This window comes from Babylonia areolata, chromosome 26 (assembly GCF_041734735.1).
Source record: "Babylonia areolata isolate BAREFJ2019XMU chromosome 26, ASM4173473v1, whole genome shotgun sequence".
Taxonomy (NCBI): domain Eukaryota; kingdom Metazoa; phylum Mollusca; class Gastropoda; order Neogastropoda; family Buccinidae; genus Babylonia; species Babylonia areolata.
In genome coordinates this window covers 20,814,897-20,838,433 of record NC_134901.1, presented here as the reverse complement: position 1 = coordinate 20,838,433, position 23,537 = coordinate 20,814,897, and the positions used below count along the sequence as shown (strand labels likewise).

Below are 23,537 nucleotides of genomic sequence, written 5' to 3'. Positions count from 1 at the left end.
TATTTGCTTATTTATCATCATTGTTGTCTTATTTATTTATTTATTTATTTTTTTAATTATTATTATTACTACTACCTTTTTATATCATAATTATTATTTATTTATTTATGTAAGCTTATCTATTATTTATTCACCTTTTTCTTTTCTTAAGGCCTGACTAAGCGCGTTGGGTTACGCTGCTGGTCAGGCATCTGCTTGGCAAATGTGATGTAGCGTATATGGATTTGTCCGAACGCAGTGACGCCTCCTTGAGCTACTGAAACTGAAACTATGTTAATCATTTGTTCTCCTGGCATCATTGTTTATCATTTCAAGTAAAAACAAAAACACAAAAAAACCCATTCAGGCAAATATGTGTTTTTTCTGTATATTCTGTGTAGCTTGTTCAGGATTAAAAGGCTATGCTAGTCTTGAATAAAGAGGCAGTTTGTGTTTGCACATTTCTTCTGTCATTGCTGTTGCGTGGACATGTCAAGTGATCGGTTATATGACAAGCCCGGTGCTTCCTTTCTTGTTGTTGTTGTTTGAAAAGTGACTGGGTTTGTTCCAATGTACCTTTTATTCACCTGTGTGCTAGCTGAATCCGTAGCGTTAGCAGCGTTGACTTGAAGTTGTGTACCTTGTGAATGGAGAGAATTACCACTCTTTATTATTTGCTAATCATTTCATCTTCTGGCCACGTTGTTCATTCATTTCCATGTGTATGATTATACAATCTGTTCATGGCATCGACTGAAGACGGTACCAAGCATATATTGCCCTATATTCATATGATGTGCTTTTTGTTTCAGACAAGAGACAAGAGTTAACTACCCATGTGTTAGCCTTTTTTTTCAGGGACGATAACCTTATAAACATGAACGAACTATCTGACCATGAGTATTTGTCTGTTTGTCTCTCTTCGTCTGTCTCACTCTCATGCCAACAACCGCCCTCTCATATTTTTTTTTTAATTGACTGTCGAGACGATGTATTTTAATATATATATATATCTCTCTATCTCTGTGTGTGTGTGTGTGTGTGTGTGTGTGGGTACGTGCGCTCAATGATTTTTTTTGTGGCAGGGATCGCTTCCAAACTGTCACCAACATACTCAGCGACGCCTATGGATGTGCCATCATCACCAAACTATCCTTAAAGGACCTGGGCAAACTGACTGAAGAGGGAGAATCGTGTTCCGATACCGACTCCACGTCAGAGGACACTAGCAGTTCGAAGACTAACAGTGTGTCGGCCCAAGCCGAGGGATCCTCCCAAGACCATCAGAGTGTTACAACATCCACATTTGAGGAACAACGCCACATAGTGTAGTGTTGTAGCCTGACTAGTTGTTTGTTTGGGTTTTTTTTGCATGATTGAAGGACAAAAGTACGCGGTCGGTACTCTAAGCCTTCTCATGTTATCTTCATTGCATGCAGGGTGGTATGCTCAACAGTGCATAGTGGAAGGGTTATGTATATTTCCCGAGCGTTTATCTGATTTGTCATCCAAAACCAAAAAAATCGCTTGAATTAATGACGGTTTGTGTATTCGAGGGTATGGTTTAAAAATACATTGTTTTGTTTTTCATCATGATAACTTGTAATCAACAAAAACGGCCTGTTATTATTAGCGAAGTGAACAGTTTGATAAAATTAGGTTTGCAAGGCTTCATGTTATACTACTCATCCTCCCACTATAACCTGCTAAAATGTAACTGGGCACTTCTGACCCTGCAACTTTCAAGTATCGCGTTACAGCAGTTTACAGCGACGTTTATTTATTTCGAAAACAGAGCATCATCTGTAATGATTCTTGTCCTTACGCCCTACTTGTATCAGTTGGAAGATTGTTCGCAATGTTTTCTACATTGTTTGGTCAGTTTTTCTGTCCATAATAATTACCTGTCTCATATAAAATCAGTTGTGGCTTGTACAATCCGGACAATATCTTTTTTTTTTAAATTCCCACCAATCCCCCTCTTATGCTGTTACGAAAGGGTGTGGCGAATACAATTAGCCGAGAGTTTAGAAATAATCGCAAATGTTTTTTCTCAAGGCATCCTTCTCGATCTCTGTCTCTCCATACTTCCCAACAAAAACCTCTTTCATGTACTTTGCATGCAAGTAGCAGAGTCAGTAAATAAACTCTTTGCGTAGTGTTTTAAAAAAATTTTTTTTAAAGGTTTCGCAATTCGTTTCTCTCTCGACTTCAAGATACCCACTTGACTGGGAGAGATGTTAAAATGGTAAGGATGTGCCCTACCACTTCTACCTCCGCATACACTGTTACATACATGCACTAGGTCAACAAAACCACTGGTATTTAAGCAAATGTAAACATTAAAAGGGAAGATAGGGTCGGTCCATTGTTATGATACAGATGACGGATCTTTTATTCATTTATTTATTTATTTTTTATGTATTAGGTTAAGATAGAGGAGGAAGAGAGAGAGGATGGATGACAGAAAAGCTTCAATATCAAACAAACAGCTCACACTATGGCAACAATAAACCCAGACAGATGTAATCACTTATCATACATGTTTAGAATGCATACATCAGAACACTAGAACATCAAAAAACCCTGGCAAATGTACACAGACATCGAATATTCTTAAAATGCATGCCTCAAGACACACTGGGGCAATTGCTGCGCCAGATGATAGGGGGAAGAATGAAAGTGATTAGTTAAGGTGTGTAGGGGAAAGTGGTGCATGAAAGGTAAATATGAGTTTGTGAAAGAAGAAAAAGAAAGATGTGGGAAAAAAGAGGTGGATGGAGGCCCCACCAAAAAAAAAAAGGAAAAAAAAAAGAAACGAAAAGAAAGTGGGAAAAAAGAGGAGGTTGGAGGCCCCACTTAAAAAAAAAAAGAAAAAAAAAAGAAAAAAAAGAAAGATGCCCACTTACTTCCTCGAAAAATTCCTTTGCACCCAATGAGTGTTTGAGAATCCTTCCTCAGCCGCAACCCTCCACCTCAACCGCCCCCTTTTTAGTTTGAATAGTTCTTCCCCTGCCCTTGATTTTCAGAAATGATGATTTCTAAGTAATAATGCTAATAATCATGATGATAGAAATAATCATAATGATAATAATGGTAATGGTAATGATAATAATATCATTAATATTCAGTCTAATATCATCACCATAGATGAACAGACTATATAAATCAATAAACGAACGATGTCCCAGAAAAAAAAGCGGAAGAGTCTCTCCAGAGCTTCCAACACTGTTGTGGGCTCAGCGTTTTTCGGCCACAACGACTTCAGCGGAGCCACCAAGCGCAGATACTCGACCACAGCCTGTTCCTCTCGTGAAATTTCCAAGAGTACCGAGGAAAGAACCAAGAAAATGAATGAACTGAAACACGCGTCAGGAAGCACAGGATTCGTTTTTGTACTGTTTACTTGGCCACAGGATCATCAGTGCTGTCTTTGAAACTGCATTATTCACCTTTTTTTTTTCTCAAGGCCTGACTAAGCGCGTTGGGTTACGCTGCTGGTCAGGCATCTGCTTGGCAGATGTGGTGTAGCGTATATGGATTTGTCCGAACGCAGTGACGCCTCCTTGAGCTACTGAAACTGAAAACTGATTGTCGAACGTGTCAAAAGCATACTCCTGATGCAGTTGGCTCGTTGCGTCCAGTGTCATCTGCAGAATGTGTTGCACGGTTACGCTGTCTGACTGATGGAGATCAGGTTGCATACAGTCAACTTTTGATAATAATAATAATAATAATAATAATGTACATTTATATAGCGCCCTTTCTCTCTAAGAGCTCAGGGCGCTTTACATGAAAGAAAAATATTACAAGTGAGATAAAACGTTCATGACCACTCTTTCTCCAAAAAATCCTCCCCCCACTCACACTCTCCCTTTCCCACTCCACATACATCCAAAGTGAGCTGACATGGGTGGTGCTGGAGAAAAGGAAGCTGAGAGTACTTACAGATAGGTTTTAAAAAGATGAGTCTTAAATTAGTGATGAGCGAAAAGCAGAAATAGAATCAGATGCACGGATATGATGAGGAAGGTTGTTCCAGATGTGAGGAGCAGCAAAGAAGAAAGAACGTTCACCATAGGTTCTTGAATTGACACGAGGAAGTTTCAAAAGGTAACAGTCAGAGGAAGAGCGGAGATTTGAATTTGACTGCTCCCGCACATTGAACAGATTCTCTCCAGTGAGTGACACCCTACCTACCCATCCTAAAAATGCGTTACTCTGAAGAATACGTGTGTGACACCGACATGGATTCAGAGGACAGAGAAGAGAGTTTCCTCTCGAGAATGAATGGCGAATGAAGCCTCACAAAAGTTTTGGTAACTGGAAACAAGGCATAGTAGAAAAGTCTTGTTTTTTTCCCCCACCAACCACCCTCCCCCAACCCGAATTTTTGACTCAATTGTGTAAACAAAGTGAGTCAATGTTAAAACCCGGTGTTCGGTTGTCAGTGTGTCCGGGTGTGTGTGTGCGTGTGTGTGTGTGTGGTAAACGTTAACAAATTCATTTTCTCTGGAAATACTTTGTCTGCCAATACCAAATTAGGATTAGACATAGCGAAAAAAAATCTTTACAGTAATACCAATAATAGTTTTAAGTCTTCCGGATTAAGCCTTCTATCCGGATAATGATCAGTTTATTTCGTTGAGACTCCAGGATTCAGATCCAGAATTCTATAATTGCCGCAACGTATGTTTGGGTTTGAAGACGCCATGATACTGCTTTTTTTCTTGTTTAAAAGAAAATAAACACAAATTTATGGACGGAACACATACAGTGACACTAACTACAGCATCGGCATGTTTACTGCGTATGAATATTTCAAGGTAGATCCTGAATTAATAAAAACGAACGTTAAAAACAAATGAAATCGAAGGCACCTCACAGTATCGATACGCCTAATCCTTGTGTACACCAGTTCGTGTACAGATCTAGAGAAAACGGCGACATGTTGCGGTGTGACTGAGGCATTGGCAACGTCTCCTTTACCGCGAACTTAAAAAAACACACAAAAAAACACACTTAAATAATGGTTTAAACGGTGGTATCACCTCGAGTACAGTAATCGGTTTTTAGCCATAACACACACACACACACACACACACACACACAAGTTTAGATTTTAACTTTGGCTGCCAGTAGCCTGATGTGCTGAAGCGCTGCAAGTAAATCTACTTGCTTCCAACCGTAGCGCCCGTGGTTCAGTCCCAAAACAAGGCTTGCTTTTTTTTTTTTTTTTTTCCTTTTTTTTTCTCCAAAGCTCCACAATGTTTAATACAGAAAATATTTTTAACGACTTTTTCTGTCTCTTTTTTCGTTTTTTCCCTCGCCTTATGACTCGTATTCTTTATGTGGATAAAGTGCGTATCACAAGTGAGTTTGGAAAACCCTGCTTTCTTCTTTCTTTATATTATTAATTTATGCTTTGTCTGGAATGTTGTAAACTTCTAAAGAAAAAAAAATGTTTTGTTTCAAACTAAAATGATATATCTTATAACGCTACTTTTCTGTCTGTGTGCGCTTTTTCTTCACAACCCCCCCCCCCCCTCCCCCCGCTCCCCTCTCTCTCTCTCTCTCCCCACCTATCTTTCCCTCACTCTCTCTGGATGTCTGTCTGAATGTGTCTGTCAGTCTCTGTCTGTCAGTCAGTCAGTCAGTCTGTCGGTCTGTCTGTCTGTCTCCCTCCCAATCTCTCCGTGTCTTGCACGAGCGAGCGTGCGCGTGAACACTCACACACACACACACACACACTTATACAAGCACACAAGCGCGCGCACATACACAAGCGCACATACGAAAACACACGTACGTACATGTGTGCATGTATATGTACACATACACAAGTGTGTGCATATATGCAAGAGCACGCACAGACACACGCGCACGTTACGCAGGCTACACACACACACACACGCGCGCGCACACACACACACACACACACAGCGCAAACGCTCGCGTACAAGTGAGCGAACGCTCGCGAATATGTTTGTTTACACATGCGCAAACACAGACACTCTCTCTCTCTCTCTCTCTCTGTCTGTCAATCTGACTTTATATCTGTCTTTGTCTGTCTCTATGTCTCTTCGTGTCTTGCATGAGCGAGCGCGCGAAATTACACACACACACACACACACACACACACACAAATTTGTGCATGTATACACACACATACATACATACACACACACACACAGAGTCATACACACACGCGCGCGCACACATACACACACATAATAATACACTTGCACGGGCACACACATACACACAAGCATCGGAAGGCTTGTGTTTTATGCAACACACATACACACACACACAAACATATTCACACCGAAATGATGATTTAACGGTTTTGTGTTACAGACGATTTTGAAAAAAAAAAAAAAAAAAATTGTCCACTGGTCAAAGCAATAACTGGGTGTTCAGAAGATGGGATAGTCTCATTCTCAATCCGAAAAAAAACAACCTACAATTATCCTAAAACAGATGAAATTGGAAAAAATAACACAAATGGACATTGTAAATGAAGACTATACCGGTTTTTATTAAAAATCATATTTATTGCCACCCACTCGAAGCTGCTTGATGACGACACCACACACCACAAGACTAATGATTCAGGGGCGATAACTGCTTTAGAATATTTCGAAGGCATTGATGCATTGAATTTAGGGCCACGCTATATCAGCCAAATATTCGTGGCAATGCAGAACACAAAAAAACTGTGTTTACAATGAGGGATAGACGTCAGATTGTTTCCAAACTAACAGAGGAATCTACTAAGTATAACCGCTCAGTCAATAGCAGCAGAGCTCCTTGCAGTTAATAGAAGGCAAAACCTAAATATCAAAAGAACTGAAATCGAACAGGATGTCACTGAACCTGAAACAAATATACGCACGATTCAAACAAACAAACAAAAAAACGTCAACGCTGACTTAGCGAAGCTGGAGTGACCTCTCCAGATAAGAAATAAAAATGTAGAGAAGTTCGAGGCATTCTCTATTCTAGAACTTAACCCCCCCCCCCAAAAAAAAAGAACACCGAAAGTATATCATTATGGCTGCATGGGGGCTCGACAAGGTTAGATAAACTATGAGTATGGATGTTCAAATGAAAAAAAGGTGAAATAAAAATATGTATATTGTTTATACACTGTTTCTTTGTTGTAACTTTTTTTTTTTTTTTTACAGTCATTGTAAAGCGCACTGGGCGTTGGAAAACACTATTTGAATTTTCATTCATTCAACTTCTTATTATTATTATTGTTATTATTATTTACTATCATTATGTAGTATTATTAATGATACAAATGTGATATAGACCCGTTGGGAGAGGTGTGTACTCATGGGGTGTATTTCTGCCAAAAGGGGTATGACATGGCCCAGGCTGGTTTATTTATACTCTGGAGGGGTGGGGGGGTATGCTACTTTATACCCAGGGTATAAACTAGCCAGGGGTAGAGTTCGGCCTGTTACACCGGTGTTAACCAAGCCGAAGACTTGCAGTGCTGGTCAGGAAATTTGGGCAACATACCAAAAGACGCATCCGTGAAGTGGATGATAATTATATGTGGTTCTAGTCTTCCCATAAAGTCCACAGCACATTGAATTCTGAGTAGAAGTCAAACTAGCAACCTCCAAACCGTCAGTCCGCGACGCTGACCACTTGGCCACGGCGGCTGGTAATAATCGTATTTTGTTACAGCGCATACAGTACAGTGTGGTGTTCTAAAATGGAGGGAAGTTTATTTGAGTGCACTGTATTGCAGTGTAGTACAGCGTTGAGTTGTGTGGTGTGCAGTAAACCGTTTTCATTCCTGCAGTGTGATGTGAAATTCAGACTGTTTTCTCTGAACAATGCTGCGCCGCTTTTTTGATATTTCAACAACAAAAAAACAAAGAAACAAAAACAACAATAACAACAACAAAAACCCTCCTTCTGACTGCCAATATTTTGCTGAACAAGATTTAGCTCGGGCAGGGTTTTATTGTGCTTTTTTTTTCCTTTTAAAAAAATATATAAATCTCTGATAGAAAGTGCATCTAATGCTGGAGTGGAGTGATGGCCTAGAGGTAACGCGTCCGCCTAGGAAGCGAGAGAATCTGAGCGCGCTGGTTCGAATCACGGCTCAGCCGCCGATATTTTCTCCCCCTCCACTAGACCTTGAGTGGTGGTCTGGACGCAAGTCATTCGGATGAGACGATAAACCGAGGTCACGTGTGCTAGCATGCACTTAGCGCACGTAAAAGAACCCACGGCAACAAAAGGGTTGTTCCTGGCAAAATTCTGTAGAAAAATCCACATCGATAGGAAAAACAAATAAAACTGCATGCAGGAAAAAATACAAAAAAAATGGGTGGCGCTGTAGTGTAGCGACGCGCTCTCCCTGGGGAGAGCAACCCGAATTTGACACAGAGAAATCTGTTGTGATAAAAAGAAATACAAATACAAATACAAATGCTGGACAGAGCCAACATGGGTAAAGAGACAGGAGGAAGGGTGGTGTAAGTGGGGGAGGGGTACGACAGTGTGTGAGTTCGACCTCCCACCTTCTGTGAAACAACTCCGTGTTGCACGAGCAAACCGCGTACCCCCTGTGCAAACTTACGTTCTCGAGGCAAAAGCAAAACTGAATTGTTTTTACAGCAGGACTGTGCAGCTGTACACGGATTTTGGTTGTGGAACCTACACATTAAAGTTCCACAGCTGAGTGCGTCAAGAAATGAACTTGGAGAATTACGACTTTTTCTTCATATCCACCAAACGGAAAGGATGTTCACATCATAATTGTTAAGTGAATTTATTCAAGAAGTTTTGAAAACGTCACATGTTAACAGACAGACCTGGCACCCTGTGCAAGGAAGACTATCTTGCCAAAAGCAAACAAAATTTAATACGACAGCGAACGCCTGCAAGCTAGCTATCTAGCAGGGGAAAAGGACAATGTTCGAAGGACGAGATACAGGGTACGTGATTGGGTCGGTCCTCATCCTGACAGCCACAGCCGTCTCCGTTGTGGGGATTATCTCTCCAGGGTGGTTGCAGTTCGAATCCCCGACCGCCAAGAACGTAACCAGCGCAGGGTTGTTTCTGCAGTGTTCCAGATTTCACGCATCCTGCAGACCCGTTGAGTTGCTGGAAATCAAAGGTGAGCTCTTCTGTGAACTGGGAAACATTTTCGGTTTTGTCCCTTCCTCCCTTAATTATTGAGCAAAAAGGAAACATTTATATCTGTTTTTGCCTGTGATTGCATAAAGTATTGTAGATGTGCGCGCGCGTGGCGTCAGTGGGCGTGTCTCAAAGAACACAATGCTTATAATTTCATCGTTACAGTCATATTCATATCAATATTCTGCAGCCAGAACATTCTTTTGTATACAGTATAATGCCAGTTTTGATATTTTCACTCGTAAAAGATGTGAATATACCTATAAATATTGTGGTAGACGTGTTTTTTTTTTTTTAAATAAGTGTGCAAAATTTGTTGATTATATCCTGTGGAATATCTCCAACTTCATACAAGGTACAGCCTTTTTCTTACTTTTATCTGATTTTTCATGCACTCTACTTTCCAAAAATGTATAGGTTTACCTATTTATTCTTACTGATAAGCAGGTAGCGGAGGCAAACAATCCCTTTGTTTTAAGCAGGATGTCTGTATGTATGTTCTATTATATCCAGCACTTTGAGGGTTAACTCTTGAGGCATCTGAAGGATGGTCCTATGGGAAGGGGAGAGGGGAACGAAATAAATAAGTCCATCCCCGTCGGCAGATTAATCTGGGAGTTTTTTTGTTTTGTTTTTTTTAATCAAAAAGAAAAAAAAAAAGAAACAAGAATTACCACGCTTCCTTTCTTTTTGACCACCTCTGTTCATTCAGACTAACAACCCAAACTGCGGAAAGAATCCACGAAAACCAGTTTCAGCAGCAGCATCCCCCCCCCCCCAACCTCCCCACCTCCCCTTTACAACAGTCAAAAAGTGGGCAATATCCACATTTCTTCACCTGTGTCCTTTCCATTCAGTTTCGTACCAAGACGGAAAAATTGTAAATGTGTTCACTTAACATTGTACTATACGCTCAAAATTTCTTCCCCTCTCGAACGATGTAAAGAAGGCCAGTAAGAGGGGGGGGGGGGGGGGGGAGGAGGAATGTAGAGTATGATATACTGCACTGCCATTAACCAGTTTACAGCTTTTTCCGTCTGATAAACGGAAACGTACAGGGTATATTACATATGTATATTTTGAAAAGGGAAGGCGAAAGCTTAGGTCCTGCCAAGTAACACCTTTCATCCATGTACATAAATTGAACAAAGAAATACGGAAAGAAACATTGAGTACATTAACTTGTTCACGACCCTCTTCTGTCCATCAAATGGAGAAAGTCAGTCATAACGGCAAATAAGTATCAGTTTACGGAAGTTTTGTTACCAAATTTTGTGATGAGAGAACAGAAGAATGGGAGGGAAGAAATATTGAGTATACACACACACACACACACACACACATATTGAACACACACACACACGCGCGCGCACACACACACACAAATATTGAGCACACACACACACGCGCGCGCGCGCACACACACACACACACACACACATACACAAACACAACTTGCACGCACGCACACACACACACACACACACACACACACACACACACACACACACTCAAACTCACACATTGCACAAGACATAACACAGAGACAGAGAGATCGCCAAGACTTGATCTATTCCGGACCAGTTATATTGTATGAGTGATATGCCACTTGCAGAAAGATGATTCTTTCCCGTGTTGTTTTTCTGACAGGGTTTTTTTTTTTTTTTTTTTTTTTTTTTTTTTCGTGTCTCTGGAAAGGCCCATTTCGGTGGTCAACTGTACAACATGCCACATGATCTGATTTGATGGATGTTTTCGAGGAGCAGTTGTGAAGAAGAGGAGGGAAAAAGGAAAGACTGAATGGGCTTGGGTGGGGGGGGGGGGGGGAGGTGAGGATGGTAGGGGTGAAGGGGGTGGTGGTGGCCCGGGGGGGGGTGGGGGGGGGTGATGTATGGCACCACGATGCCAAAAGGGGAAACAGGGTGGAGAAGGTGAGGTGGAGGGGTTGGGGGAGGGGGGAAGGGGACGAATGGAGGGGGGGGGGGTGGGGGGGGGGGGGGTGGCTGCCGAAGAGAGAGCGGCGCGAATGAGTCGTGGTGGTTGTGGTTGCAACTGAAGAGGTCGTTTAATCTTGGGCGACATAACGTAACAGAGGTGATGCAGAATCGAATGGTCGGCCGCGTGGTTTATGAGTTAATTTTTTTTGTTTTGAGCGTGTTTGTCCGTCTGCATTGTCTTGTCTTGTTTCTTTCTCTGTGGGTCTTTGTTCTCTTGTTTGGCTGGCTGGCTTTCTGTTGTTGTTGTTGTTGTTGTCATACGGTGATGATCGCGCGATTTTCATTCTTGGTCATTGCTATTACTTCAGCATTGGTAAAAGCACAAAGTTGTTTTGTTTTTTTTACACTCTTTATAGTAAATATGAAGATTTAAAACTGGACACTGCATCACAGTCCTTAAAATCTGATTGGGTGGTGGGGCCTAGAGTGAACAATACATCCTTTCGTTTTCCATAAACAAGGGGAACCATAAAAAGGAATATCAGTATTGGTTTAACTTTTAATCCTTAAAAAAAACACCAAAAAACAAAACAACAACAACAACAAAAACAAGAAAGGCAAGGCCTTCAAGACTCACTTGTAAAACACGCTAGATCCAGTAAAGGAATCATATGAGGGTGGGGGAAGGGAGGGGGGGAGATAAAAAAAAAATCGTTAAAATTGGTTTTGTATTGATAAGCTTGGTATGATAAAAAAAAAACCCACCATAAAACAAAACAAAACAAACAAACATCAAACAAACCAACAACAACAACAGCAAAAAAACCCAACGAACCAAACAAACATCAGGCATGCTACGGGGATCAAACCAAGCATGATCTATTCAGAAACAAGTATAGTCTGATCCCCAACACCACGCCACATCTGACGTCACTGGTCGACCAAATCTAATGTCTAATGCTATGGGTCTTTTTAGCGCAATAAAATATAATTGTATTTGAGGTAATAACACCATTCAAATCATGTTTTCTTGACATACCTCGATTATTTAAGAAATTATTTTAATTCGGCCGTAAAGGAGACGTTGACATTGCCTCAGGCACACTGCAACATGTATAGATCTGCACAAACCAGTCTGACAACAGGCTGAACGAAACTGAAAGAAACCCTTCGATCCGTTTTTCTTTAATGTTCATTCCAGTTAATTATCTACTTTAGAATATTCATATGCAGTAAACACGTCGATGCCCCACATATAGTGACACACATTGTCAAGCACACAACAGCAAAGGAGTGGACCTGCCACAACGAAACTTACTGCTGAGGGAAGAAGTGTTTTGAGTCAGAATGTCGGAGGTTTTCAGGGAGTGTGTTCCACGTTTTTGGTGATTGGAAAAGAAGAAGAAAAAATCATGTGTCGGTAGGTCTTACTTCTGACGTGAGGTATCCTGAGAAGTCAAGTATCAGAAGAAGAACAGGGTTGGGAACTCAGAGTATAGATAATAATGGGAGGAGTTCAGAAAGCTACTTTGGGTCAGACCCTTTGACTGCAAGAAAAAAAAAAGTCAGTGGATAGCTTATGGTGTATTGATCAGAAACAGGCAACCAGTGGAGAGACGGAAGGAGAGGAGAAATATGGAGATACCGAGGCTCAGCTCTGAAAGTGTGTGAGAGAAAGCGTGGGGTTGTAAAACAACAACAAAACAGCGTGGGACTAACAGTCACTTTCCTCGCAGTGCTGTGACAGTGAGGTGAACACTTAACTTGTTCACTGACGTGGTCATGGTCTGGTCTTGCAGTGGTGAGCAGTTGTTTTCCGCTGACAGCCTCAGAGACGGTTGTACTACCAACATTGAGTCTTTTTGGTTTCTTTGTTCATTCATTTCTCTCTCTCTCTCTCTCTCTCTCTCTCTCTCTCTCTCTGTTTGCACTCTCCTTTTCGACTGTTGACGTTTTATGCCAGAAGTAGATGCCTGTCAACATGTCATATAAAGATCAAGGTGAAGAATTGCATGGACTTTGTGACGTTGAAAACAAAGATTTGATGTTCTGTCACACTTTGGCTTCTCCCGGTTTGAACTTCGGAAACGGTTGTTTCGTCTGCAACGAGGCCTGTTTTTAAAGTCCGAGGTAAGAAATGCTAGCATGACTTGTGTTTGCTATTAAGGCAGTGGCGGTTTTCATTGCAAACAACACAGGGTGCATCAGTTTGGTCGTGGGCTGTATGGGCATAACTGAAACAGAAGTTCATGAAATCCTAAAACAAATGACAGTAAAATCCTGTGAGCTCGATCCTATACCAGCCTCGGTCTTTTCCCAATGTGTCTCACATCTTCTCCCCACAATCACTAATATTGTCAACTCATCCCTTCTCACTGGAACGTTTCCATCCACTTTCAAAACTGCAATCGTCCGGCCTCTTCTGAAGAAACCCAACCTTGACGCAAACATTTTGAAAAACTATCGACCAGTTTCTAATCTTCCATTCATGTCCAAACTCCTCGAAAAAGCTGTCCTCAAGCAGCTTAACAACCAACTTTGTTTCAACAATCTCATCCATCCATTTCAGTCTGCCTATCACGGTGACCATAGCACCGAAACCACTCTCCTCCACATTCTGAACAATCTACTGATAGCGTCCGACTCGGGAAAAATTTCCCTTCTCACTCTCCTCGACTTGTCAGCCGCCTTTGATACTATAGACCATTCAATCCTTCTTTCCCGTCTTCATTTTACATTTGGTATCAACGGCACTGTTCTAAACTGGTTCAAATCTTATCTCACTGATCGATTCCAGTCTGTCGCTGTTGATCATTTCCAATCTGAACCCGTTAAAATCGAACATGGAGTCCCACAGGGATCTGTTTTAGGCCCAGTGCTCTTCACACTGTACACTGCTCCTCTCGCTGAAATTATCAACCGCCATAATATCAGTCATCATTCTTATGCTGATGACACTCAACTCCAGAAGAGTGATACCCCTGAAAAATTGTTGTCGCTCTTGCAAGAAACATCCAACTGCTTCCTGGACATTCAAAACTGGATGACTCGAAATAAGTTACAATTGAACGCGGACAAAACTGAAGCAATGATCATAGGAACTAAACAAAAACTGTCTTCCATCACAATTGACACAATCAAACTTGGCAGTACATCCATCCCTCTTTCCACGTCAGTCAGGAACCTCGGTGTTGTCCTTGACAATACACTGTCCATGCAAAAATTTATCAGTCAGACATGTCAGTCCTGCTACTGTCAACTGCGACGCATCAGTGCCGTCCGGAAATATCTATCCACTGACGCAACATCTAGACTTGTCGTTTCTCTCATTCTCTCTCGCCTTGACTACTGTAACTCTTTATTGTCTGGTCTGCCTGCTTCATCCATTCAGCCCCTTCAGCGCATACGAAACTCTGCTGCCCGACTCGTCCTCAGAAAGAAAAGATCTGAGCACATCACTCCTCTTTTGCAACATCTCCACTGGCTCCCTGTCTCACACCGAATAAAGTACAAGATCAGCACTCTATGTTATAGATGCATTCACAAAACTGCACCTTCCTATCTCTGCGGCTGCCTTCACCTCTACACTCCATCTCGCTCACTACGATCGGCCTCGGATCCACTCTGTTTACGCATACCCAGATTCAAACACTCGACTATTGGCCGCCGTTCTTTCTCTGTTTCTGGACCTTGCAATTGGAATGAACTTCCTTTTTCGCTTCGTCAAGTCTCCACACTCAGCTCTTTCAACCTTCTTCACCTTCACCTCTCCCGTAGTCTGGGTTCAGACCGTTGGGGCACCGCTGCTGACCTGGCCACCACCCCTCTCCACTCTTCACGGTTTTCTGATTTCCTTAGGGCGTCACCGAGCGTCAAGCCTGTCCACCCCCGGATGTTGTCTTCCCATCTCTTCTGCCGTCCTCTCCTTCTGCCTCCTTGTACGGTGCCTTGCAGGAACGTTTTGGGAAGACCAGATGATCGGGAGATGTGTCCATACCACCTAAGTTTGCGTTTTTTCACTATGGACAGAAGGTCTTCGTAGGGTCCAATACTTTGCTTGATTCTGTTCTTCACTTCCGTGTTAGTGATGTGGTCTCTGTAGGAGATGCCAAGTAGTCTACGAAAGCATCTCATCTCGATGGCTTGGATTCTTCTCTCGATGTCTGCAGTCAGGGTCCAAGTCTCGCAGGCGTAGAGCAATATTGATATAACCAGGGAACGCATCAGTCTGATTTTTGAGCTGAGAGCGATGTTTTTGTTGTTCCAGATGGTGTTCAGCTTGTTGAGTGCCATTGTTGTTTGGGCAATTCTCGAGAGTACTTCTGGTTTAGATCCTTCATCTGACACGATTGCTCCCAGATATTTGAAGCTGTGGACTGTTTTAAGCTTTTCGTCGTTGACTTTGATGTCAATGCTGATGCCGTTGGTGTCATCAGTTTGGTTTTCTCCGCACTGATTTGCATTCCATACGATGTGGAAGCTTTGTCTAGATGTTTGACCAGGCTTGCCAGTTCTTCTTCTTTTCCAGCCAGTCCATCAATGTCGTCGGCAAAACGTAGGTTTGTGATTGTTCTGCCGCCTATGCTGACTGTTCCTACATGCTCTTCCAGTGCGTCAGTCATTCTTTCTAAGATGTTGAAGAGTGTTGGGGAGAGTAGACAGCCTTGTCTCACTCCGACTGTGGTTCTGAACCAGTCCCCGATGCTATTGTTGAGGTAGACGGCGCTGGTGGCTTTGTCATAGAGGTGCTGTATCAGTCTGATCAGGTTGGCGTTGATGTTGTACAGATTCATGGTAGCCCACAAAGCTGCATGCTAGACCCTGTCAAATGCCTTCTTAGAATCAATGAAGACGTGGTAGAGGTCTTGTTGGTGTTGATGGTACCTCTCACATAGCAACCTCAAGTTGAAGATTTGTTCAGTTGTGCTCCTTCCTGGTCTGAAACCTGCCTGTTCTTCAGCAATGATGTTTTCTCCTTGTGGTTTCAGTCTGTTAAGCAGGATCTTCAACATGACTTTGCTGGGATGACTAATCAGGCTGATGGTGCGGTAGTTTTGACACTGCTGGAGATTGCCCTTTTTGGGGAGGGTGATGATCAGTGATTGTGTCCACGGTGTGGGCCATTCCCCTGTTTGCCAGATCTTGTTGCAGATTTTCAGTAGCACATCTATCATAACTTCACCCCCTGCTTGGACCAGTTCTGATGGGATGTTGTCCACTCCTGCCGATTTCCCTTTTTTCAGCGATGCTATTGCAGCTGCCTTTATTTCTTCACGGAGTATGGGGTGATTACTGTTATCATTGGCTGGTGGAACATTCAGTATTGCTGGATCACCTGTGGTCTGTATGCTGTATAGCTCTGAGCAGTATTCTGTCCATCGCTTTAGGATGTCTTGTTCTTCTGTTAGACATTTTCCATCCTTGGTCTGGATGTTGGACATAGTTCTACCTTGCCTTGTGTTGGTAAGTTCTTTCACAACTTGGTAGGCTTTCTTGCTGTTGTTTCTTGTCAGGTTTTCCTCTATGTCCTGGCATTTTCCTTCAATCCAATTCTCCCTTGCCTTCTTCATGCTTCTCTTGATTTCGGTGTTAACTGCTTTGTACTGTTTTGCCCCTTCTTCTTCATTCTTTTTCTTTTTCAGGTCTCTACGTTCGTCACACAGCTGTAGGATGTCGTCCGTGACCCAGGGCTTCTTTTTGATGCGTTGTTTTCCAAGAGTTGTTTGGGCTGTTTCAGTTACAGCTGCGTTGAAGTCGCTTACGAGTGTATCCAGGTCGGCGTCATCTGCATCGAGAGTGATGAGTGGCGCGAATTTCCCACCAATCATGGCTTGGAATGCCTCTTGTACTTCAGGATCTTTCAATTTTTCCAGGTCGAACTTCAGTCTTGAGAAGCTTTGTTTCCTTGTTTTCTTCAGTTGGAGTTTGAAGGTCATCATTACCAAGTCGTGGTCACTTGCAATGTCAGCTCCTGGGAAACTTCTTGTCTTGGCAATGTTCACGCTAGACTGGAAACGCTTCTTTACCATGATGTAGTCTATTTGGTTGTGGTGATCTCCTCCAGGGCTGTGCCATGTCCATCTTCTGGATGCTTTGTGTGGTCCAAATGTGTTATCTTCAGGTTGTTGAAGCAGGCAAATTCCAGGAGTCTCAAACCTCTTTCATTTGTAGCGTTGTTACCATATCGTCCACATGTGCCCTTCCAGGTGTTGTAGGAGTCTTCTCCGATCTTGGCGTTCCAGTCACCTTGTACTACTATGATGTCTTTCTTTGGTGTCTGATCAAGGGTTTCTTGTAGTTGTTCGTAGAACTCCTCAACTTCATCATTGCTGTGATCAGATGTTGGAGCATATGCTTGTATGATGGTGATGTTGAATGGGGATGCCCTCAGGCGGATGGTAGTGAGCCTGCTGGATATTGGTCGGCAGCCCATGACAGTGTTAACAATGTCTTTGTGGATCAGGAACCCTACTCCATGTTCGTGTTTGTCCTCTCTACCACTGTAAAATAGTCTGTGGCCTTCAAGTGTGGGTATTTCACCGATGTTTTTCCATAGTGTTTCACAGAGTCCTAGGATGTGCCAGCGATATTTGTTCATTGCATGTGTCAGTTCTTCCAATTTTCCTGGCGTCCTTAGTGTTCTGACATTCCACGTGCCAATAGAGATGTTGTTCCTGGCCCGGAGCTTGTTGTTGTGTGGTCCACCAGTAGCACATTTGTCACCTCCACCCTGGTTTGCAATGGAAGGCGCGGTCCTTGTTGACCCGGGTGACGACCGAGCCGGTATGGGTTGAGTAGTGGTCGTCATTCATGCGGTGAGTCTTGGGCAGAAAAGCATGGCGGAGCCCATCCCTCTCCTGCGAAGATCCCTTCCTTCTATTAAGAAAGGGTGAATACCGTAGTCGCACCTTCTCGCCACGTTAATGTGGGTGTTTCCTCAGGGGGACACGGTTCAGGTTGTTTCAACCGACGCGGCACGGGAGTGAGCAAATGGCGCTATATCAAAACTAGATCTCGGCCTCTCCAATCAAGGAAAGCCGCAGCTAGACCAGTCTAGCATGGAGAGGGATGGGCAGCTCTTTCAAGTCTGGCCTTAAAACCCACCTCTTCCCAAAATAGCCTCCCTTGCCTGCCCTTCCTTGTCTTTAGTTTCTGCAGTATCAGAGTTGAAATGAAATGAAATTATGGTGCTTAGAGCCTCGCCGACCACTAAGGCCATCTCAAGGCTATCACCGCGTCAATTACTACTACAAGGCTAAAAAAAACAACCAATTAAAACGTGTCACCACTTCAAACTTTCCACTCCAAAGTTAAAAAAAAACTTTCATAGTTTAAAACCTTCAAATCTGGTTAAAAAGGTTCACTTCTTCTAAGAAGTCCATCAGCGCCCACGGAGGGACATCACGAAACAAAGTCTTCAAAGAAACCGCCGTGTAATGTCTGCGTCTAACGTCATGCAGATCCCAACAGTCAAGGAGCACGTGTTTCACGGTGAGAGGCTCGTCACAGGGAAGCAGTCTGCACAGCACAGATTCCTCCTTTCTGTTCTTCACCCCCGAAGGGAGGGTCTCTTTTAGGTCCGGACGGATCTGGAAGAGCTTGTTGTCCGTCTGGGTGTTCCACTTCTCTTGCCAAAGATCCTTAACGTAAGTATTGACCTTCCGCTTCATGTCTGTATAGGGTACCAAGGGTCTGGACAATTCTTTCTTTACAGCGTTCCTGGCCAGCAGGTCCGCCCTTTCGTTACCACGAATGCCAACATGTCCGGGAACCCAGGCCAACACAACCTCGTATCCTTTCTTTGTTGCGAGAGTAAAAGTTTCATAAAATTCCAGCAGTTTGGGATGAGTGATATTCCTGCAGGCGATCGCCTCCAGGGCTGATAAGGAGTCGGAAAAGATCATGAATCTCTTCTGTTTGGAAGAGAGAACCATTTTTAACCCCAGGACCAGTGCGGTCAGTTCCGCGGTGTATACCGAGCTGTCAGACAGGATGTGTTCCGTTGAGGGCCGGTCAGGAAAGGCGGGACAGAACGCAGATGCGGCGACTCCGTCCTCTGACTTGGAACCGTCAGTGAAGATGCCTTGAAAGGTGGGGAATTTGTGGCACAGTTCCGAAAAGTAGGTTCTGTAGGCCAGAGAACTGGTGGTGTCCTTACGGTACGAGGCCAGATCGAATTGGACCTCAGGTGTTGTAAAGGTCCACGGGGGGCTGTCAGGGAACTTAGAGAAATCTGAGATGCCACCGACATCCAGATCGGCATTTTCCAAGTGCGGCTGAATGTGGAGTCCGAGAGGAGGTATGCAGTTTGGGTTGTCTGTAAATTTCTTATCGAACGGGTTGTTGAATACAGCGTCGTAAGCAGGGTTTGTAGGTTCCGAAAACAATTTCAAATAATAGTTCAGGGTCAGCTTCAGTCTGCGGTTGGAAAGAGGCGGTTCTCCCGCCTCTGCGTACAGGCTGTGCACAGGGGTGGTGCGGAAAGCACCTAAGCTGAGACGGAGCCCTTGGTGGTGTACAGGGTCCAACAGTTTCAGGTAGGACGGTCTGGCCGAGCCATATACAACACTTCCATAATCCAGTTTGGACCGGACCAGGGCTCTGTAGAGGTGCAAGAGAGTCCTCTTATCAGCACCCCAGTTCGTGTGTGCCACAACTCGGATGATGTTCAGGGCTTTTAGGCAAGATATTTTCAGCTGTTTAATGTGGCTGAGAAAATTCAGCTTCTGATCGAAGACGACCCCTAGAAATCTGGCTTCTTTGACCGCCGGGATGGTGGATGTTCCCAGACGGATTTCAGGGTCCTGATAGAATTGGCGAAAATTATGAAAATGGATTCATTCAGTTTTGGAGGACGAGAATGTGAAGCCATTCTCCTCTGCCCAACACTGGATTTTGTTGACGCAGAGCTGAAGCCGTCGCTGGATGCTGGCGTACGTGCTGCCGGTTGCATATAAAGCAAAATCATCCACGAACAGCGAGCTGTCCGATCCTTTCTGAACGGATTGAACGATGTCATTAATTTTGATGCTGAACAGAGCCGGCGACAGGATGCTCCCCTGCGGGACATCCAGCTCCTGCTCGTGAATGTCGGACAGGGTGGTGCCGACTCTCACCTGGAATTGTCTGTCTTGTAAAAAATTGTGGATAAACTGAGGCAGGTGTCCTCGGAAGCCGAGCTTGTGCAAGTCGGAAAGAATACCAAATTTCCACGTGGTATCGTAAGCTTTCTCCAGGTCAAAAAATATGGCCACCACATGTTGTTTGTTGACGAAAGCATTTCTTATCGTGGTTTCCAGACGAACCAGATGGTCAACGGTAGAGCGATGCTTGCGGAAACCGCACTGTTCCTTCGCCAGAAGGCCGTCGGTCTCTAGTTTCCACATCAGTCTACCGTTGACCATCTTCTCCATCAGTTTCCAGACGCAGCTGGTCAGTGCAATTGGGCGGTAGTTGGAGGGGTTCGAGGGGTCTTTTCCCGGTTTCGGCAGCGGGATTATGAGGGCTTTCCGCCAGGAGGGTGGAAAGAAGCCTGTGACCCAGATGTGGTTATAAACTTTAAGCAGGGTGTCCAGACAGGTTTGGGGAAGGTGCTTTAGGAGTTTATAATGGACTTCGTCCATTCCTGGACAGGAATCCGTACAGGTCTGAAGGGCAGATTTAAGTTCGTTCATTGTGAAAGGAAGGTTGTAATTCTCTGTGTTGTCGGAAAAGAAGTTACATGGTGTTTTTTCTGACAGGTTTTTGGTTTTAAGAAAGCGAGCAGATTTGTTAGCAGATCTCGAGTTCTGTTCTATTGTGGAGGCAAGCAAATTGGCAACTGCTTTCTTCTCTGTGACCAGAGCGTCTGAAAGTTTAAGATGGTGGAAGGTCGGGCATGCGTTTTTGCCCTTAATTCTTTTTAAAACCCTCCACACTTTCTTCTTGGGTGTGTTGGAGGTTAAGGAAGAGCAGAAATCTCTCCAAGACTTCCTCTGGCTCTTTTTAAAAACATACCTGGCTTTCGCCCTCAGCTGTTGATGGGTTCGAACGCTATCGGACTCCGGTCTCCGAAAGACGCGTCGCTGCGCTGTCTTCCGAGACTTGCGGGCCTCCCGACATTCCGCGTTGAACCAGGGCGTTCTAGGGACCTGAGGCTTGGAGGTAGACGATGGGACTGCTGCTTTGGCGCAATCTAAAACGATCCGAGTCAGAGCGTCAGCAGGGTCCTTGCTTTTCAATACTGTTTCTTCCTGCAGCTCCGCTCTTATCTTGGTGGTAAAAAAACTCCAGTCTGCTTTGTCGTAGTACAGGCGGTCAGGCAGAGTCACCTTCTCCATCTGTGGGGCGGAGGACGACAGGAAAGTGGTCACTCCCGTGCAGATCGTCGTGCACTTTCCACTCGTAGTCCAGGACCAACGATGGATCGCAGACCGACAGATCTAAACACGAGAGCTTTCCAGAGGACAGATGCAGGTAAGTGGGAGACTTGTCGTTAAGACAGCACAAGTCCATGTCAGAGAGAAGGTTTTCTAAGAGAAGACCTCGGGCTGATGTCATCTCACTTCCCCAGAGCGGGGAGTGTCCGTTGAAGTCGCCCAACAGTAAAAACGGACGTGGGAGCTGGTCGACCAGGTTCATGAGGTCCTGCCTCAGAACACGGACGGAAGGGGGAAGGTAGAGAGAGCAGACAGTGATGGTTTTCTCGAGCGTGACTCTGACTGCCACCGCCTGTAAAGGGGTGCTTAAAAGAACTGTACTGTATAAAAGGGACTTTCGAATAAAAAGAGCGACACCTCCCGTCAACCCCTCTTGCTTCGGTTGAGCGGGTTTAAAAACGGAGTTAAAACCAGAGAGAGATAAAACCTTGCCATCTCTTTGCAGAGTCTCCTGCAGTGCCAGCACTGAAGGTTTCAAAGCACGACAAAGCAGCTGGAGTTCCTGGAAGTTGGCATAGAATCCCCGGATATTCCAGTGGATCACTGCCATTAAAAAGGTTTTTTAAAAATAAAATAATAAAGCAGCAGCCTATTCCATCGCTACCCCCTGCTCCTCCACTTGCGGTGGCTCAAGGTCCGCCAGGATGGAGTATTTGTTTTTTGACATAAATTTTTCGGGTTCCGACCGGGTCGGAATATCCACCACCTCGGCCCCTCCCGATCCCGCCATGGCCGCAACCCTCCCCTCCTTGAGTTTTGGAGGTAAGGGGGGCTTCCGGCCACTTCCGCCAGCCCGAGGGCCAGGCAGACGAGAGGCGGGGCGAGGGGGGCCGGGGGGTGGTGTGGGGCGGGAGGCGGACAACGTGCCTCCGCCCGAGGCTTTTCTCTCCCGCCCAGCAGCCCCTGAGGACTGCCGCGCAGGATGGGAAGGGGTGGACACAGCGCCTCCACCCAAGGCCAACGGTTCCGACGAGGCAGTTAAGTCGTCCGTCTGCGTTCCTGTGGACGTCGTCTGGACCGCGACGTCCACCGTCCTGGATCTGACGACAGAGGCATACGACGCCTTAGGCGACGCGGCCTCCACCTGTTTCCTTGCCTCAAAGAAGGAAATTTTCTGTTCTGTCTTGACTTTCTGGATTTGTTTTTCTTTCTTCTAGGCGGGGCAGTCCTTCGATGAGGACGGGTGGCCACCTCCGCAGTTCGCACACAGGGCTGCACTGACGCAATCGCCCTGGTGCGCCGCCTTCGAACAGGTGCCACACGCCTCTTCCTCCTTACATCTGTCTCTCACGTGTCCGAATTTCTGACACTTAAAGCATCTCAGAGGGGACGGTACGTACAGGCTGACATTAACTAGCAGGTATCCGACCCGAATGTCCTTGGGGACATCCGGGCAGCAGAAGGTGAGGAAGAAAGTGTTGGTCGGGACTCTGTCCGACCCCTTCCTCACCGTCACCCTGTACACATCGGTCACTCCCTGAGAGGACAGTTCGCTCTTGATCTCGGCCTCAGACACACCTTTCAACTCCGGGCATCTGATGACTCCCTTTGAGCAGTTGAGACCTTTGTGAGGGGAAATCTTCACTGCCCTATCCACGAAAGTGGTCGCCTTGAGAAGGAGCTGTGTCTGTCTTTTGGATTCTGTCTGTACTAAAAACGCTCCGCTCCTCAGCCTCTTGATGGATCTGAGCGATCCTGCCAGGCACTGGAAGCCCTTCTGGACAGCGAAGGGGCTGAGAGCCGACAAGGGCTTGTCGTCATCAGCGCCCTCCATCACTAGCCACGATGGCCAAAAACCAGAGGTCTCAACGACCTCCGACTCAGAGTCTGAGTCGTCCGTTCCCTGTCGTCGTCTTTTTCCGAGTTTGGGGGGGTGTATTTGTTTAGGATTCATGTTGAAAGAAAAATGTGAATTCATCCCTCCCTTACCCACCCACCATGGGGTCCAACTTAGGGGCCAGGGTCAAGGGAACACCAGCTTGACCCCTTCCAGGTTTCGGGAGGGATATACAACCAGCAGCCCAGCTCCAACGTG

At 44.8% G+C, this 23,537-nt stretch overlaps 2 protein-coding genes across 2 annotated transcripts in view; both read left to right on the top strand.

Annotated features, from left to right (window-relative positions):
* Nucleotides 1–1,311, top strand: part of LOC143300267 (excitatory amino acid transporter 3-like) — a 24,026-nt gene extending 22,715 nt beyond the window's left edge. Inside the window, exon 9 of the mRNA XM_076613862.1 lies at nt 1,065–1,311. Coding sequence (XP_076469977.1) covers nt 1,065–1,311 — 247 coding nt within the window. The remainder of the gene's footprint in view (nt 1–1,064) is intronic.
* A 7,375-nt stretch (nt 1,312–8,686) lies between these two features.
* LOC143300266 (uncharacterized) overlaps nt 8,687–23,537 on the top strand; it is a 28,064-nt gene continuing 13,213 nt past the window's right edge. Inside the window, exon 1 of the mRNA XM_076613860.1 lies at nt 8,687–9,127. Within this exon, the coding sequence (XP_076469975.1) occupies nt 8,923–9,127 (205 nt within the window). The 5' untranslated portion in view covers nt 8,687–8,922. The remainder of the gene's footprint in view (nt 9,128–23,537) is intronic.